At 41.2% G+C, this 20,303-nt stretch overlaps 1 protein-coding gene across 1 annotated transcript; it reads right to left on the bottom strand.

The window, feature by feature from the left end:
- Positions 1 to 18: 18 nt before the first annotated feature.
- Positions 19 to 2,024, bottom strand: LOC106608651 (cystatin-F-like). The gene is given in 5 exon segments (XM_082975359.1): positions 19 to 231; positions 419 to 541; positions 1,108 to 1,151; positions 1,154 to 1,264; positions 1,784 to 2,024. Coding segments are annotated over 5 exon segments (432 nt in total). The 5' UTR covers positions 1,833 to 2,024; the 3' UTR covers positions 19 to 126.
- Positions 2,025 to 20,303: the final 18,279 nt, after the last annotated feature.

Below are 20,303 nucleotides of genomic sequence, written 5' to 3'. Positions count from 1 at the left end.
ATTGCCATTGCTAAACCATACGTTAAGGCTCAATTTTATTTAGAGAAATGAAAATGCTCAGTTATGGGATCATGTTTGGAGGGAAACGGCTTAGGAACTTCCTCAGAACATTGAATGGATTGGGTTTCATGGAGAAGTTGAAGGTTGGTCAGATGGGCTGCACGAAAAATAGGTAGTCTTCATGAAGTGGAGCCAAGGTATAGACCAAACCTCAAAGTCACAGTGGAAGGTCTGAAAGACAAAAATGCACTATTATAATGAATCACTCCAACAATGTCATTACTTTCAGCTATGATCCACTTGCCAGCCAAAATTAGTGCTGATCTTCACCCAGTTGCTATACACACACACACAAACTTCAACATAATGTATCATATTTCAATTCACTACTTATTTCTAAACTAAAAACATACAATACCTGCTGCAACAAACCATCTGGTTGGAACTTGCAGTTGGCCAGGTCTGGGTCTCTGTGTCCGTTTTTGTGGCACACGGTCCGTGAGAGGTCTACTTCCAAAATGTATTTGAGTACCTTTACAATCTGTAACAGAAAGCTACATTGAACTGAAGTTTGCGCCTCACTGGTGTAGTCCAACTATATCAGGGCTGCCCCAACCCTCTTCCCAGAGATCTACTGTCCTGTAGGTTCAGTCAACCCTAATTTAGCATATCTGATTCAGCTAGTTAAGGTCTGGTTGAGCAGCTAATTAGTAGAATCAGGTGTGTTAAATTAGGGTTGGACTGAAAACCCACAGGATGGTAGATCTCCAGGAAGAGGGTTGGGAAGCCCTGAACTATATTGTGAGCCATACAATATACGAGTGTTTCCCCCAACAGCACACATTTGTATTGTAGCCCTGGACAAGCACACCTGATTCAACTTATCAGCAAATCCCTCAATGAGTTGAATGAGGGGTGTTTGTCCAAGGCTACAACATAAATGTGATGTTGGGAAACAATTCCAAATGGTATGGTTCACAATATAGTTGGACTGTACCAGTGAGGCATGAACTTCAATTCAACATAGCTTTCAACCTTATTTCAACACCATATTGAACACATTCGATATACACGACTACTTCAGTATAAGATGTCAGTCCTCCATACCCGTCTATCGGCTTTTTCAATTGCAGATGGCTTGAAGAGAAAGCATCATTGGTCTGATTGTTAAATGAATAGGTCCCATGAAGCAGCGCTTTTAGGACCCCCTTGTCATTTGTGTTGATCTTACATGGAGCGCCAGGCACTAACCTTTGGCAACTGACTGGAAACAAAAAAGCTCATTCAACAAATTCACTAAAATGTTTGCTACTTTAGGTTTTAGGATGTCTACAGGCCTGTACACTTCCTATAAAAACACAGAATTAGGTCAGCTTACACAAGACTGTGCTATAACTGACCGTCAGAACTGTAGCCAAAGGCAAGTGACAATATTTCTCATACCGATAAAGTCAACCAACATGAGCAGAGAAATCTGACTCCCCACAAAGAAACTGAAACCAGGCCATAAGGGCCTAACGCTAACAGGATACAGTTGCATTATTTCACAAGAATAATCATTAACAGTCATGCACCGCTACTGATCAAAAGACAATTAATTAGTCAACATTTTTGTAATTACAGACATTGTGTGGTTATGGTAAAGTAATCAGAATTGTTAAATTGTGGACATAAATTGACAAATCCTCAATCCTAAGAAAACCTAGATAAACTGGCTTCACAAACATGACATGCAACTTCTACTAAACACAGACAATTTCATCCTATTAAAATACGATCTTACCAATTGAGCACAAGCCAGAGAAGATCAGAAGCATGTAACTCAGCCCCATGCCTGTTGGAGATTTCTCAACACTGTTCTGTTTATTTTACTTCCTGTAAGGCAACACTTCCACCACATGTTGCAGACTAGAAAAACCTACCATGGGCCTACTTCCACAAGACAATCAATTAACTAGCAGATGTAGCCAATAGAGAAAACTGAACAAACTAGTTTGATCATTTCAATATCTTTTGATTGACATTCTCTAATCTTTTTGCAACAGAACATTATTTTCATGAATTGTGTTACATGGAAAGGTGGTGCTTAACCTATATTTAATCAGTACATAAAATAAAAGAACCACAACCAATTTTTAATTGGCCTTACATTGGTTTAAAGCTCCCGTTGAACAGTCTTGTGTAATAGCATCATTTTTATGTTTAGACAGGCAGCCCAATTCTGATTTTTTTCCCCACTAATTGGTCTTTTGACCAATCGCATCAGATCTTTTTCAGAGCCCCTCCCGAGTGGTGCAGCAGTCAAAGGCACTGCAATGCTTGAGACGTCACTACAGATACGCAACCGCGAGAACCATGACGACGCACGGGTTAGGGGAGGGTTTTACCGGCCGGGATGTCCTTGTCCCATCGCGCTCTAGCGACTCCTGTGGCGGGCCGTGCGCATGCACGCTGCCACTTTGGCCAGTTGTATGGTGTCCTCCGACACATCTCATGGCTCTCGACCTTCGCCTCTCCCGATATCCAATTGGATATCGCACACACACAAAAAAAAGACCAATTAGTGAAAATAAAGAACAGTAGAAGAACAGTGCTGCTTGTGTAAACGTAAAAGGGATTTTTAAAATAATGATGTCTGTGGAAAGTGGCAATAAAAAGTAATAAAACATGAATAATAAAAAGGCTTCTAATCATCCACAAGAAACCAAAGTAGGCTTTGAGAAAACCGTAAAAGTGACTAAATTCATGACATGTACAGGCATAAAACACTACTCTATGGGCTACTCATACTGTAGATATACTGTACATTGTTTGTAGTACCAATTACCACCAGCAGCTGGTAGACATAGCTCGCTTTTCCACGAGCTTTGTCTGCATTGAATTGACAAAATAATGTCTTATTTTACACAAGGAGGTAGAAATCCAGATGTGAATTATTACATTTTGGAAAACGTCATGGAGTTGTAGAAATCTCAACTAGAGAACGTCGATGATTACACTGACTGGGGGAATCAGTTTAGGCCATGTCAGAGTGACCTGAATCGAGACATTTTTGGAAACTATATCCTGTGGATAAATCTGAACATTTACTCTAACAACCCTGTTTTGAGAGACCAAACTGCACTCCTCAAAACATCTGATGCACTTTTATTTCACTTGTGTCTTGTCTGTAAAGAAGTGCATTGCACTTTCAGTATGTAGAAGTAACATCAAGTTAATTATAATGCTCAACTTTAACTGGTTTACTGGACCAGTAACTGGTTTACTGGTCCCACATCCCATAAATGGGATAAAGCCAGAAGTGGGAAACTGTACACATTTTGTCATGTCTGTCAAATGTGGTCTTCATTGGCTGTATCCTCATTGTCTCTTTATTCCCTGTCACATCACTTGACCATGAATTGCATTCTGGTTTTGACATCTTTCTGCATTAAAAAAATCTGCTCTCTGAAAAAGGTCAGTAGACGTTCTACTTCAGAGGAGAGAGATGGTAGTTCACCGATGCTCTAAGGTTGAACCTCTGTCATTAAAGTCCCTCCCCATCTGTCGTTGCTCACTCACTGACAGAGAACGTTATCTTATTTTGGTTTTTCACAGCTTCCCACTCTAGGGAAAATCCTGTTTTTCACGCTTCATGTTGGCAGAAACTGGTCTTTGGATTTCAATGATTTACTTAGTATCTCACAATGATAAGTCAATCAGACACATGACATATCCTCAAATCTAACCCTGTAGTTCTGCTAGGCGATCCTTTTAAAAATGTTTTTAAAATGTTTCTGAGAATCCTATACTAACTCTTAGATGGGACGTCTGATGTCCACTGACTGCACTCTCACTTTCCTGACCAAGGAAATTATGACTTTTGGCAGATTTGTTCTTAATATAAAAAAAGCATGAATTATCACTATGAGTTATGTGAGGTGCACGACATTGCCAAAAGTATGTGGACACCACTTCAAATTAGTGTATTCAGCTTTTTCAGCCACACCTGTTGCTAACAGGTGTATAAAATCGAGCACACAGCCATGCAATCTCCATAGACAAACATTGGCAGTAGAATGGCCCGTACTGAAGAGCTCAGTGACTTTCAACGTGGCACCGTCATTTTTTGTATATATATTTTTTTCACCTTTATTTAACCAGGTAGGCTAGTTGAGAACAAGTTCTCATTTACAACTGTGACCTGGCCAAGATAAAGCATAGCAATTCAACACATACAACAACACAGAGTTACACATGGAATAAACAAAACATACAGTCAATAATACAGTAGAACAAAAGAAAACAAAAAGTCTATATACAGTGAGTGCAAATAAGGTAAGATAAGGGAGTTAAGGCAATAAATAGGCCATGGTGGCGAAGTAATTACAATATAGCAATTAAACACTGGAATGGTAGATGTGCAGAAGATGAATGTGCAAGTAGAGATATTGGGGTGCAAAGGAGCAAGATAAATAAATAAATAAATACAGTATGGGGATGAGGTAGGTAGGTAGATAGATGGCTGTTTACAGATGGGCTATGTACTGTGAGCTGCTCTGACAGCTGGTGCTTAAAGCTAGTGAGGGAGATATGAGTCTCCAGCTTCAGAGATTTTTGCAGTTCGTTCCAGTCATTGGTTGCAGAGAACTGGAAGGAAAGACGACCAAAGGAGGAATTGGCTTTGGGGGTGACCAGTGAGATATACCTGCTGGAGCGCGTGCTACGAGTGGGTGCTGCTATGGTGACCAGTGAGCTGAGATAAGGCTGGGATTTACCTAGCAGAGACTTGTAGATAACCTGTAGCCAGTGGGTTTGGCGTACAGGTCGCAATAGTGGGTAGTGTATGGGGCTTTGGTGACAAAACAGATGGCACTGTGATAGACTGCATCCAGTTTGTTGAGTAGAGTGTTGGAGGCTATTTTATAGATGACATCACCGACGTCAAGTATCGGTAGGATGGTAAAGTTTTACGAGGGTATGTTTGGCAGCATGAGTGAAGGATGCTTTATTGCGATATAGGAAGCCGATTCTAGATTTAATTTTGGATTGGAGATGTTTAATGTGAGTCTGGAAGGAGAGTTTGCAGTATAACCAGACACCTAGGTATTTGTAGTTGTCCACGTATTCTAAGTCAGAGCCGTCCAGAGTAGTGATGCTGGACGGGCAAGCAGGTGCAGGCAGTGATCGATTGAATAGCATGCATTTAGTTTTACTTGCGTTTAAGAGCAAGTAAAAGGCCACGGAAGGAGAGTTGTATGGCATTGAAGCTCGTCTGGAGGTTAGTTAACAGTGTCCAAAGAGGGGCCAGAAGTATACAGAATGGTGTTGTCTGAGTAGAGATGGATCAGAGAATCACCAGCAGCAAGAGCAACATCATTGATGTATACAGAGAAGAGAGTCGGCCCGAGAATTGAACCCTGTGGCACCCCCATAGAGACTGCCAGAGGTCCGGACAACAGGCCCTCCGATTTGACACGCTGAACTCTATCAGAGAAGTAGCTGGTAAACCAGGCGAGGCAATCATTTGAGAAACCAAGGCTGTCGAGTCTGCCAATAAGAATGTGGTGATGACAGAGTCGAAAGCCTTGGCCAGGTCGATGAATACGGCTGCACAGTAATGTCTCTTATCGATGGCGGTTATGTCATTTAGGACCTTGAGCGTGGCTGAGGTGCACCCATGACCAGCTCTGAAACCAGATTGCATAGCGGAGAAGGTACGGTGGGATTGAAAATTGTCGGTAATCTGTTTGTTAACTTGGCTTTCGAAGACCTTAGAAAGACAGGGTAGGATAGATATAGGTCTGTAGCAGTTTGGGTCTAGAGTGTCACCCCCTTTGAAGAGGGGAATGACCGCGGCAGCTTTCCAATCTTTGGGAATCTCAGACGATACGAAAGAGAGGTTGAACAGGCTAGTAATAGGGGTTGCAACAATTTCAGCAGATAATTTTAGAAAGAGAACGTCCAGATTGTCTAGCCCAGCTGATTTGTAGGGGTCCAGATTTTGCAGCTCTTTCAGAACATCAGCTATCTGGATTTTATCACGACTGTCATAGGAAGGAGCGGACCAAAGTGCAGCGTGTGTGTCGTTCCACATTTTATTTTCACTGTGAAACTATGCAATACATACACAATTAACTGAACGAACAAAAACAACAAACCGTGACGCAGAGTAGAAACATACACTAACTCAAAACCAATCTCCCACAAACCCAGGTGGAAAAAACACCTACTTAATTATGATCTCCAATTAGAGACAACGATGACCAGCTGCCTCTAATTGGAGATCATCCCAAACAAATCCCAACATAGAAATACAAAACTAGAACATAACAACATAGAAAAACTAAACTAGAAACTCCCCCTGTCACGCCCTGACCTACTCTACCATAGAAAATAACAACTTTCTATGGTCAGGACGTGACAGATTTGGGTGAAGGAGAAACGGTGGGGGCTTTGGCGGGTTGCTGTGGAGGGTGCCGGGCAGTTGACCGGGGTAGCCAGGTGGAAAGCATGGCCAGCCGTAGGGAAAATGCTTATTGAAATTTTCAATTATAGTGGATTTATCGGTGGTAACAGTGTTTCCTAGCCTCAGAGCAGTGGGCAGCTGGGAGGAGGTGCTCTTATTCTCCATGGACTTTACAGTGTCCCAGAACTTTTTTGAGTTAGTACTACAGGATGCAAATGTTTGAAAAAGCTAGCCTTAGCTTTCTTAACTGCCTGTGTATATTTGTTGTGGTCCCGTGTGGCTCAGTTGGTAGAGCATGGTGTTTGCAATGCCAGGGTTGTGGGTTCGATTCCCACGGGAGACCAGTACGGGGAAGAAAAAAAAAAATTATGAAATGTATGCGTTCAATGTATGCATTCGCTCTGGATAAGAGTGTCTGCTAAATGACTAAAATGTAAATGTAAAAAAAATGTTCCTAACTTCCCTGAAAAGTTGCATATCATGGGGGCTATTCGATGCTAATGCAGAACGCCACAGGATGTTTTTGTGCTGGTCAAGGGCAGACAGGTCTGGAGTGAACCAAGGACTATATCTATTCCTAGTTCTACATTTGTTGAATGGGTCATGCTTATTTAAGATGGTGAGGAAGGCACTTTTAAAGAATAGCCAGGCATCATCTACTGACGGGATGAGGTCAATGTCATTCCAGGATACCCCAGCCAGGTCGATTAGAAAGGCCTGCTCACAGAAGTGTTTTAGGGAGCGTTTGACAGTGATGAGGGGTGGTCGTTTGGTCGCAGACCCATTACGGATGCAGACAATGAGGCAGTGATCGCTGAGATCTTGATTGAAAACAGCAGAGGTGTATTTGGAAGGCGAGTTAGTTAGGATGACATCTATGAGGGTGCCCGTGTTTATGGATTTGGGGTTGTACCTGGTAGGTTCATTGATAATTTGTGTGAGATTGAGGGCATCAAGCTTAGATTGTAGGATGGCCGGGGTGTTAAGCATGTCCCAGTTTAGGTCACCTAGTAGCACGAGCTCAGAAGATAGATGGGGGGCAATCAATTCACATATGGTATCGAGGGCACAACTGGAGGCAGAGGGAGGTCTATAGCAAGTGGCAACAGTGAGAGACTTGTTTCTGGAAAGGTGCATTTTTAGAAGTAGAAGCTTGAATTGTTTCGGTACAGACTTGGATAGTAATACAGAACTCTACAGGCTATCTTTGCAGTAGATTGCAACACCACCCCTTTTGGCAGTTCTATCTTGGCGGAAAATGTTATAGTTAGCGATGGAGATAGGATGCTACCTTTCCAACAACTCAGTTCGTAAGCGCTGTTATTGTGAAGTGGAAACATCTAGGAGCAACAATGGCAACAGCCACTAAATGGTAGACCACACAAGCTCACAAAACGGGACCGCCGAGTGCTGAAGCTTGTAGCGCATAAAGATCAGCTGTCATCAGTTGCAACACTCACTACCGAATTCCAAACTGTCTCTGGAATCAACATCAGCACAAGAACTGTTCGTCGGGAGCTTCAAGAATTGGGTTTCCATGGCCGAGCAGCCTTACACAAGCCTAAGATCACCATGCGTAATGCCAAACGTTGACTGGAGTGGTGTAAAGCTCGCCACCATTGGACTCTGGAGCAGTGGAAACGCGTTCTCTGGAGTGAGGAATCCCGCTTCACCATCTGGCAGTCCGACGGACGAATTTGGGTTTGGCGGATGCCAGGAGAATGCTACCTGCCCCAATACATAGTGCCAACTGTAAAGTTTGGTGGAGGAGGAATAATGTTCTTGGGCTGTTTTTCATGGTTCGGGCTAGTTCCAGTGAAGGGAAATCTTAATGCTACAGCATACAATGACATTCTAGAATCTATACAATTCTGTGTTTCCAACTTTGTGGCAACATTTTGGGGAAGCCACTTTCCTGTTTCAGCATGATAATGACCCGTGCACAAAGCAAGGTCCATACAGAAATGTTTTTTCGAGATCGGTGTGGAAGAACTTGACTTACCTGCTCAGAGCCCTGACCTCAACCCCAGCGAACACCATTGGGATGAATTGGAACGCCGACTGTGAGCCAGGCCTAATCGCCCACATATTTTTGGCCATGTAGTGTACGTCTTCAACATGAAATAGATTTTTGTCATTCAGATCTATAAAAAACAAGGTGAGAAACCATGATAGATATTGACTTTGAAATGTTTACTTTGATGTGTGATAGAATATACAGTCGGGTCCAGAAGTATTGGCACCCTTGATAAAGATGAGCCAAAAATACTGTATAAAATAAATAATACAAACACTGAGCTAATGTATACTGTATGCAAAAACATTTTTTTATTATATTATTTTATACTAATACAATTGCTCAGAGTAAGAGATTGTTTTTATCAAGTAATCATCTCTTTTCCCCAAAAGATAGGGGTCAAAATTATTTGCACCCCTGTTTTCAATACCTTTCAATACCTCACCTTGTGAAAGTAACAGCACTAAGCCTTTAAAAATATATATTTATGAGATTGGAGAACACATTTGGAGGGATCTTAGACCATTACTACATACAGAATCTTTCCAGATTCTTGATATCCTTCGTCTGCGCTTATGGACTGCCCTCTTCAATTCAAACCACAGGTTTTCAATGGGGTTCAAGTCCGGATACTGAGATGGCCATTGCAAAATGTTGATTTTATGGTCAATGAACCATTTCTTTGTAGATGTTGATGTGTGCTTTGGGTTATTGTCTTGCTGGAAGATCCACTTGTGGCCTAGTTTCAGCCTCCTGGCAGAGGCAACCAGTTTTTGGGCTAAAATGGTCTGTTACTGGGTAAAGTTGATGATGCCGTCAGCCTTAAAAACCGCTACAGTAACATGATGCAAATGGGCTTGTCAAGTATACTGTATTGATTTGTGGGCCTTTTAGAGGCCAATCTTGTTGCAAGAGGTAAGCAATCAAATAGACTGAGTGGTTCCTGCCATTTTGATGGAGTGGTCTAAATTTATCTCAGCCCAACAATGTGAGCATTCGTTCCGAGTTCATGTTGCTCTTGCAGGAGGATTCCGTTTGAAAGGGAGAGGTTGTTTTTATATCTCAAAGTGTCTGTTGTTTAATTATTACTTGATTTCCTTGGTAGCCAGAGAGCCATGTGCAGCTTGGGGATGTACATTTTTAGGTACCACTTTATATTAAGGTCACTTAATAAAACGTTTATAAATAGTTGGTAAAGAGTTTACTTGCCATTTATTAATCATTATTCCTATGTTTGTAAATGTCAATAAGCAATCTTTAAATAGTAATTTACGCATTTATGAACACTATTTTAAATGATTTATTAAGGATTTATAAGATAATGAATAAGGTTTTTGATCATTGTAGGTTCACAATTTGTGTAAATGATCAATTAATAATAATGTATTACTAATGTACTTATAAACCAGTTATAAAGGAGTTATTGTCAACTCATAAGATTAATACTAAGGCATTTGTTAATGGTTGATTAATGGTTTGACCATATGCATATTTATTAATATATTTCTATATGTCATGAATGGGATATTTAATACTTGTGAATGAGTGCATTTGTAAATGTGAGTAAATGCACTTACTAATACATCAGTTGATGATTAATGTAGCACCTTATAAACCATTTACTGATTATTTTAGAGAAATATGGCCTTGTGTCTTGTCATTCTGTTACCAAAAACCCACACATCTTTAAGATATTTTCTTATTTCACAGAAGTAATAGTAAAGGTAGACCTACCAGTTAGTTATGGTGTTTTAACTGATAAGAATTTGGTTTCTGAATTATTAAGTGATTCAAATTCAGAATTCTGTTGCCAAATTGGTAACTGAATGACTGCAACTGAATTGGCTACAATGGGGAATCATAGTAGTGACAAGCCACAGTTGGGTCACCTGCTACTGTCCTCCCATCTACTGGCATACTGTTATGTTTAGCTCATAACTGTTTTCTTTCTCTTTCGGTCATCTGGTGGTCAATGGGAAAACCATTTGGACAACCCCTAACTCTCTCACTCCCTCGCTCTGTCTTCTCTATATCCAGTTAATGTTACCTCTCCCGGCTCATGGGTATTACTGACACATACCCATAAGCCCCCTCTCTTTCCATTTACTGTAACCAGCATCCTTACCCCTGAGCCCCGACCGACACCCTGGACATCCATGAACATTGAAAAGTAGTTGAACTTCAGTTCGCCCTGGCCTTGATTTTGAAAGTACATAGGCGTAGTTTTTGGGTCCGGTCCGGACCGGCCATGATTTGGCCTAAACATAGACGTCCATGATTGGTTCAGATTTGGTCCAGTCCAGACGGTAGAGTAGTACAGTAGAGCACATTAGAGTAGAAGAGAGTAGTATAATGTACTGTTTTGCACTATACTGTACTGTACTGAACTCTACTTTACTGTTCTGTTACTCTACTGTACTGTACCGTATTCTACTCTACTCTACTGTGATGTACTGTGATACCCAAACTTGAAACATACACGTCTGTGATTGGTTCAGGTTTGGTCCAACCAAATTTTGTCTTGTTTGGGGGTGGAGATTATTCAAATAATAGCCAGTGTGTAGGATAATACCCAAATATGCAAAGAAGGATATTGCACCATAAAGAGAATGACATTCATATCCATAATTATGCATTTCCAAAGGATAATATGTGAGTGATATAATATGTAGGAGTGACCCTCCAAGTTGGTTAGAATGATAAAAATTGCGATTATTTTCTGAGCCAGCCTTATATAAACAGGTGTGTGCCTTTCGAAATCATGTTCAATCAATTGAATTTACCACAGGTGGACTCCAATCATGTTGTAGAAACATCTCAAGGAGGATCAATGTAAACAGGATGCACCTGAGCTCATTTTCGAGTCTCATAGCAAAGGGTCTGAACACTTATGTAAACATATACACGCCTGCTGCCGCACTTCCCCCCTGGCGCTCGAGGGTGCCAGGCTCTCCAGCATTGCGCACTCCTGCCGCCATCATTACGCACACCTGCTTTTCCCCATCATGCACATCAGCATATAATTGGAATCACCTGGACTCAATCACCTGTTTATTACCTCACCTATATTTGTCAGTTCCCCATCTCTGTTCCCCGCTGCTGCATTTATTGTCATATGTCCTTGTATACCCGTGTGCTGACGTTGTGCCTCTTTTGTTTCATCTCTGTTCCTTATTAAATGTTGACTCCCCGTACCTGCTTCTCATCTCTGGCGTTGGTCCTTAGACAGTGTTACATTACAGCCTTATGTTTTTCATTCCTGTTTTTTATTTAGTATAAATTAGCAAGAAATTCTGAAAACAAGTTTTCGCTTTGTCATTATGGGGTATTGTGTGCAGATTGATGAAGGATTTTTTTAAATTTTGGAATAAGGCTGTAATGTAACAAAATGTGGAAAAAGTCAAGGGGTCTAAATACTCTCTGAATGCACTGTATATAATGTCCCACAGTTGACAGTGGATGTCAGAGCAAAAACCAAGCCGTGTGTCACCACTTCCGCCGAAGTCAGCTCCTCTCCTTGTTCGGGCGACGTTCGGCGATCGACGTCACCGGCTTTCTAGCCATCGCCTCTCCATTTTTCTATTATCCATTTGTCTTGTCTGGTTTCCATACACACCAGGTTATCATTTCCCCAATCAATCTACTTGTATTTAACCCTCTGTTTCCCATCATGTTTTGTGTGTAATTGTTTCATGTTTTTCGTGGTGTTTGATTTACGTGCTTTACTTTGGTTATGTTCCGTGGTTTTGAGCACATTTTGATTTATGTAGTGCTCTCGTATTTTGGAACTATAATAAAGTGCGCTTGGTTACATTTCGCTTCTCTCCTGCACCTGACTTCGCCTATCATTCACCCGATTATTGACACCATGAGGTCGAAGGTGTCACACCCTGATCTGTTTCAGGTCAGGGTGAGACACAGATCAGGGTGTGACACCTTCGACCTCATGGCTTGGTTTTTGCACAAATACAGGTGAAACAGATCAGGGTGTGACAACAGGACAACAACCCTAAGCACACAGCCAAGACAATGCAGGAGTGACATTCTCTGAATGTCCTTGAGTGGCCCAGCCAGAGCCCGGACTTGAAGGCGATCGAACATCTCTGGATAGACCTGAAAAAGGCTGTGCAGCGCTCCCCATCCAACCTGACAGAGCTTGAGAGGACTGAGTAAAGGGTCTGACTACAGTACTTATGTTAATGTAATATTAACGTTTTTTATTTTTAATACATTTGCAAAACATTTTTAAAAACTGTTTTACTTTGTCATGATGAGGTATTGTGTGTAGATTGATGTGGGGGAAAAAAACAATTTAATACATTTTAGAATAAGGCTGTAACGTAACAAAATGTGGAAAAAGTAAAATGGTCTGAATATTTTCCGAATGCACTGTATACATAATATTCTATAACTTCCTTTCACCTCAAAAATGTGGATTAGGTTGTGTAGATCTGAAGGAAAAAAATATAATTGAATACATTTTTTTATTACATTTTAAGGCAGAAAAATGTGAAAAGGGGGGTGTAGCCTTTCTATAGGCACTGTTCTATGTCATCACCTCCCTTATTTAATGTGAGAAATGTATATGAGAACTTACGGATGGGTTGGCATTTAAATCAAAGTCTGACTCCCTAGTGATGAGATTATGTTATATAGGTTATGCAAGCCTAATAACCTTGTCAATGCAGTACACAGGGTAAAAAAATAGGATTACTTGAAAAGGTTTTCTAAGAGCTGTCGACAACAATAAAATAACTTAACTGATCTGAAATTGAGATCATTTAGATTTTCTCCCTCACATAAATGTAATATCAAATACCATGAATTTATTCCTGAAATTATGGTCTGTGCCACCAGTTGTGACAATAGACAGATTATTATTTTATTCTCAATTGCTATCCATGTCTTGAGACCTGACCTTTTTTATGTCAACATCTAACATTTGTTCACCTTGTGGCCATAAGCACTGAAAGGGCATTTTGAGTAGTGTAACTAGGTGGGAAAAAAGTAATATTTCACCTATGTTAGCATTCTGTCATAAAGAGCACAACTAAAAAATGTACTATAGTAAGTGCCTATTAAGTGCCAAATGAAGTAACAGGGTGGACCATAGCAGTGTTGAGGATTTCATCTTAAATCAGCCATAAAGCCCCATGTGACAGGGGGAATGGAAGCTTGTTGTGTGCAACAGGGAGGGGCAATTGAATGCAAGTTTCACTCCAAAAAATTAAATTGTGAAAACCTTTCTAGCCTATCTATCTATGTGTAACAGAGTTGATGTGTTATGCTCGACCCGCTCAGTTTTCCACCACAAAATGGCCACACTATGATTTGACTATTATACGTTCAATGTTTCTTTAGAATTTTTTTGGGGAAAAGGACCTGTTAAAAAACATATTAAAACGAGAGTTAAGAGTCTATTGACGCAACCGTCAGTTTAAACTAGAGATAGCAGGTATTTTGCATGGACTGCGTCTCAATCGACTGCATATGCATATGTCGGCCTTCCGCATCTGCGGAGGAAGGTGGCCTAGCTACAATGTTGTTCGTCAGACCATGAGACATCCCAAAAATCAGTCTTCTCACAAAAACATTGGTAGTTTCCCCCACAAGTGTCATGGGACTCACCTGAAGGTAACCCATACAAACAAATGGAAGTAGTTTTGTGCCAACAAAATAAGGGGTTAAATATGTGTCCAAAAAACTGAAATATTTCCTGAGCTTTCTCCTAGAATATAGGACTGACATTTCAAAACCTTATTCCTTATGATCAATTTGTTGACTGTCTTTTTTGCCGTTTATGAATGTGCTATTCAATGCGTTTGTATGGGCTGTAGTAGTAAAGGCCAAATTCAATATTTTATCAAATTATTTGTCAATATATTTTTATACCTAAAAGGGTCCTAAAATTAAAAATCAAATAGCAAAAGGATCCATGGTATGGATCCTTTACCATCTTAAAACAATTTCATGTTAGCTTAGACCCTCAACTACAAAATACTAGTCTTCTCCCATTCTTTTAACCATTACCCCCCTGTAGCTCAGTTGGTAGAGCATGGTGTTTGCAACGCCAGGGTTGTGGGTTCGATTCCCACGGGGGGCCAGCAAAGAAGAAAACAAATATATGAAATGTATGCATTCACTACTGTAAGTTGCTCTGGATAAGAGTGTCTGCTAAATGACTAAAATGTCAAATGTAAAATGACAGTAAGGTGTATAAACAACAACAATAAATACAAATAAAATAAGATAATAGATACAAAATAAAGAACATAAATCAATCAACTCTAATTAGCACATGTAGGACAGTATGCAAGTGTGTGTGCATGGACTTTGCAGATGCATTTCTCACATGTGCAGCACATAGTATTTGTGTAACAGTCCTTCTTTGAGGGGCAGAATTGGCATCTCCTCCTCTTGCCTGCTGCAGCCTCAGGTGGATTAGGACAAGATTCAGCCACCTGAACAGCTTTCACAAGCACTGCAGAATGTGTGCGGTTACAAGTGCCTTTCCCAGCTGCTCCAGGAACACCCTCTTGTTCTGCTTATCAGGCATCCAGGCATCCATATCACAAAGGCATTGTATGAGGACACATCAATGATGTTATGGAAGATGACCAGGGGCCAGCGGGCAGTCATCCTCCTGCAGCTGTAAGTTTCAATCACCTTGTCCAGGTTGTCCACGCCTCCTTTGTTGTGGTTGTAGTCCAGGATGATGGCTGGCTTCCTACGATCACTGATCTCAGCCGTTTTGTGCAGTGTGCTCAGGAGGACCACATTCTTGTTCCTCTTTGGGAGGTAAGAAACTAGAGTGGTGGTGAAGGCAAACTTTGATGAGAAGGCCTCTCCCCCTTGTTGCAAGGGAGAGCTCAGGCTTCTTCTTTCTAACTGTGCCTTCCTCTTCAGGAGCTGCTGGCTGAGTTTATAAGAGGTGAAGAAATTGTCACACGTGACATTGTGCCCCCTCAGTCCATCTGTCACATCAAGCACAACCCACATCCCCTGGTTCTTCTCCGGGCCTCCACTGGTCAGCTTCGCTGTGTAGACTTGCATCTCCAGGTGTAGCTGGATTGTGCGTCACAGGCCACCCATATCTTGATGACATACTTTGTTGGCTTGCTGGGCATATACTGTTGGAAAGGACAGCAACCTTTTGACAAAAGAGATTACTATCAGTAATTAGTATCAGCATCACAGCAGTACATAATAAAATTAACAGTGAAAATCACTTACATTGCAGATATGAAAATAAATATGTACCTCTGAATGGAACCAGTTGCTCTTCCACTGTTACTTCAGGCCCAGGGTTGTAGAGGTATGGCAGACGCTCCACCCACTTCTCCCAGACCTCTCTTATGGCCACCAGTTTGTCTCTAACACGTCTTGACTCACGGTTATCAAATCGTAGCATTCTTCAGAAAGTGTGAAAGACTTTCAGTGGCATCGTGGCACTGAAAATCGCCCTTCCACACTCTGCATCCCAGAGACTACATGTAGCCTCGCCTCGGGACCTATTCACACCCGCTAAGATTAGCAGCCCTATGTAGGCACGCAGGTCAATCTCATCCATCCTTTTCCAGTTGTCTCCATATTTACAGAAACCCTCCAAATCTGTCATCTCCAGGATGATTTTTTCAATGGCTGGTGTGATGAACATGTAAAATGTTGAGGCGATGTCCTGGGCATTGGCAACTGCATGTCTTGTGGGCCCTGGGGTCATGCTTATGACATTTTGTGCTGCCATCTTGCCCTGGTTGTCATATGGTTACTAGGACAATGTTGCTGCTCTATGACAAAAATGTCTCTCTTTCAGCTTAGGGGATTTCTTCTTCATCTGGAGATGATGCATCGTGCTCTGGGTTGTATTCTTCCCCATCTTCTTCTTCAGATACCTCCTCCTCTTCTAAATCATTGTTCTCTTGTTCCTCCTGGACATCTGAAAAAATCAGATCTATAACCTGTTGGGCACTGAAACGTGCACTCATGGCTTCAGCAAAGAGAGAACTGGGGGGACTGTGATCTGCAGCACCTTTATAGCCTCTGACTGCATTCTCCATTAGTAAACAACGCTTTCAAGAAATGTTTATTTTGTCTGTGAACTTGAGTCATGTGTGGGGTTGTGGAGGGGAGATGCTGCACATGCACACGTTCAATCAGTAGCGCACATAATCTCAATTTCTCATTGTGTGTGTGTGTGTCTTTGTGGTTTTTGTGGTGTGTAAATGATTTTATAACTGCCAGGTCAAAAATGACCCTAAGACAATGTTTGTACCCTGGTGGTGTTCAGCTTTCATGGAAATATGAACAAAGGCGATGTTTCACTTTTTCTAATGTTGGGGTCACTCTAGGAAAAGCCATCAAATTTCAAGTTGAAAAAATAACATTTAGGTGGTTTTATCCTAGGGTTAAAATTCAATATTTGTGCACAATTTCTACTTAAAATATTAAAGGGATGCAAAAGGCACTCATTTCGTGGAATGACCCTTCTCTTGAGCATATCAAGTGGATGGGATGTAACTGTATGTAGGTTTATTTGGTTTGTGTACTCTATTATCTATCCTTGGTGTGAACGTCTCCATTTACTTTACATATGTTGATTTATATAACCTAATTGCAAGGGCTTTTTCAACCCTTCAGTGGTGCAATTTTTACTTTCAAAGTGTGTTGTATGATGACCCACAAACGGCAAATGGCAACTATCTGGATGACTATTTTAAAAGTAATAAAGGGTGTTTGTGGTTTTCCAGATAGATATGAGCATTACACAATACAGCTAGTCATCCAGTCTGGAGGCGTATAATGCATTTAGTTATGAATTGCCTCTCGCTCCCATCCTGCTTTTACAAGGACATCTGTCCACAGGTATAATGTGATGTTCAGAGATAAGGGGATGCTCTCTAAGTAACGTTTATTCACTCACTTCCAGTCATTTGACATGCTCGATGGTAGAAACTCATGCAGGCACATATCAAAACAAGGCTTTAGCCTAACTAATGTTATGTATATACCCATTAAAACAGATAGCATCTGTCACTCTTTGTCCTGTCTTTGCTTTGCCTTGCAACACGACAGCTTGGAGGAGGCGAGGAAAACATACAAATTCCTGTATTTCTTGCAGTCTTTAGTGGATATGTATTTTATATAATGAGTTTTTGCCACATCTTCACAACTTTTAAAAATAGAAATAGCAGAGGCATGTTTCTCAACAGTTTAAACCAGGCCATGTCATTATTCTGTTAAACTGAATGTAACCTAGCAACAGCTCCCAAAGTGGATGCATTTTTATTCCCCAGTCTAGGTCCTCTAAACTCAAACCTGTTCATCACCACATCACCAATGATAGCAGTGCTGTGTGATTGTTAACTGCATACTAATTTAAATCAGATTTACTGCAATATAAATCTATACAATATGTAATGTATGCAAAGAGGGAAGGATGAAAAGCAAGAGCGGTCTTAACCGAAGTGGACTCAGTCGTACATACAGTCGATCAAGTGAAAACAGGTGAGGTATATAGAGGCATTAGGGCAGACTGATTGAGAATGGAATGCCTGCATTGCCCTTCCAGTAGACTGAGGCTGGTGACAGATGACTGCCAGGCATGGATCACTGCAACTGGTTTAGGGAACAGAACTGAAAAAGAATTACATGTTTCGAGGAACAGAATCAGAACCGGGAACGAAAGTGATCTATACTGTTCCAGAAAATAACTGTTATTTTAAAAGTTTGGGAACTGGTAAATAAAGGTCTTTTACATTCTGGGCATTTTTTTCCCATGTAAACAACTAGCTATATCTTGCCTGCTCCAAGGCGTGTTGCTCTATCCGCACTGTGAAGTAATTTAATGTCGAGCTAAATGTAAAAAAAATCTATACTAAACAAAAATATAAATGCAACATGCAACAATTACAAATATTTGACTGAGTTACAGTTCATATAAGGAAGTCAGTCAATTGAAATAAATTCATTAGGCCCAATCTATGGATTTCACATGACTGGGATTACAGATATGCATCTGTTGGTCACAGATACCTTAAAAAAAGGTAGGGGGCATGGATCAGAAAACCAGTCATTATCTGGTGTGACTACCATTTACCCCATGCCAAGCGACACATCTCCTTCACATAGATTCATTGTGGCCTGTAGAATGTGGTTCCACTCCTCTTCAATGGCTGTGCAAAGTTGCTGGATATTGGCAGGAACTGGAACACGCTGTCATACAGTATGATCCAGAGCATCCCAAACATGCTCAATGTCTGGTGAGTATACAGGCATTGGAAGAACTGGGACATTTTCAGTTTCCAGGAATTCTTTACAGATCCTTGCGGCATGAGGCTATGCACTATCATGTTGAAATATGAGCTGATGGCGGGGGATGAATGGCACGACAATTTAACCATTATTTAACTTGGCAAGTCAGTTAAGAACACATTTTTACAATGACGGCCTACCCCGGCCAAACCCTAACCCGGACAAGACTGGGCCATGAGACTCCTAATCATGGCCGGTTGTGATACAGCCCGGGATCGAACCAGGGTCTGTAGTGACACCTCTAGCACTGAGATGCAGTGCCTTAGACCGCTGTGCCACTCTGGAGCACTAATGGACTCAGGATCTGGTCACGGTATCTTGGTGCATTCATAGTGCCATCAATAAAATGCAATTGTGTTTGTTGTCCATAGTCTATGGCTGCCCATACCATAACCCCACCGCCACCATGGGGCACTTTGTTCGCAACATTGACATCACCAAACCTCTCACACACACAATGCCATACACACAGTCAGCGGTTGTGAGGCCGGTTGGACGTACTGCCAAATTCTCTAAAACAATGTTGGAGGCGGCTTATGGTAGAGAAATTAACATAAAATGATCTGGCAACAGCTCTCGTAGACATTCCTGCAGTCAGCATGCCAATTGCTCACTTCCTCAAAACTTGAGACATCTCTGGCATTGTGTTGTGTGACAAAACTGCTCATTTTAAAGTGGCCTTTAGTGTCCCAAGCACAACATGCACCTGTGTAATGATCATGCTGTTTAATCAGCTTCTTAATATGTGACACCTGTCAGGTGGATGGATTATCTTGGCAAAGGATAAATGCTCACTAACAGGGATGTAAACTAATTTGTGAACAAAATCGGAGAAAAATACGCTTTTTGGGCGTATGGAACATTTCAGGGATCTTTGATTTCAGCTCATGAAACATGGGACCAACACTTTACATGTTGCGTTTATGTTTATGTTCAAACCGATTCAGAACTTTATTTTGCTGGTTGGAACAGTGGAATGGAACGGAAAAAAAAGAATGGTTCTGTTCAAAACAAAACAATTGGAAAATAATTTAGGTTCCAACCCCTGCAGCCCCTCTTAGAGAACACAGACAAGTTACACCCCAAAACATCTTCTCACGGCCATGGCCAGAACACGTAGGTAAAGCAGCGTTTTTGAAAATGTTTTATTGGCTTTGATACTCTGATTGGTTAGAAATGATCCAATCGCTGATGACTTTGAATTGTGGTGACATCATTTTGACGCCACCACAAATGACTTCAACAATGGCAGTCTCAGCCTGAAGTATGTAGCGAACATAGAGCAGCGGAAGAATTCAGTTTGATTCGTCAAACTAATCCTGACATGACTCTAACATCAATGATTTGGACCTAATGGGCATCAGTTTGGACTTTGTACCCTGCTGCAATGAAAGGGAAGATATCCTGAAAATATATCCACTCCATATCCTGATGGTCAGGGTACACGGGTCATGCTTTAATTGTTCAGTAGCTTCAGCGTAATGTGAACAAATAGGCTACTGCTTCACATATTATTTGAATGCTGTG

The sequence above is a fragment of the Salmo salar genome, chromosome 01 (genome assembly GCF_965601325.2).
Source record: "Salmo salar chromosome 01, fSalSal1, whole genome shotgun sequence".
Taxonomy (NCBI): domain Eukaryota; kingdom Metazoa; phylum Chordata; class Actinopteri; order Salmoniformes; family Salmonidae; genus Salmo; species Salmo salar.
Note: the sequence above shows the minus strand (reverse complement) of the source record. Positions and strands in the feature narration are given on the sequence as shown.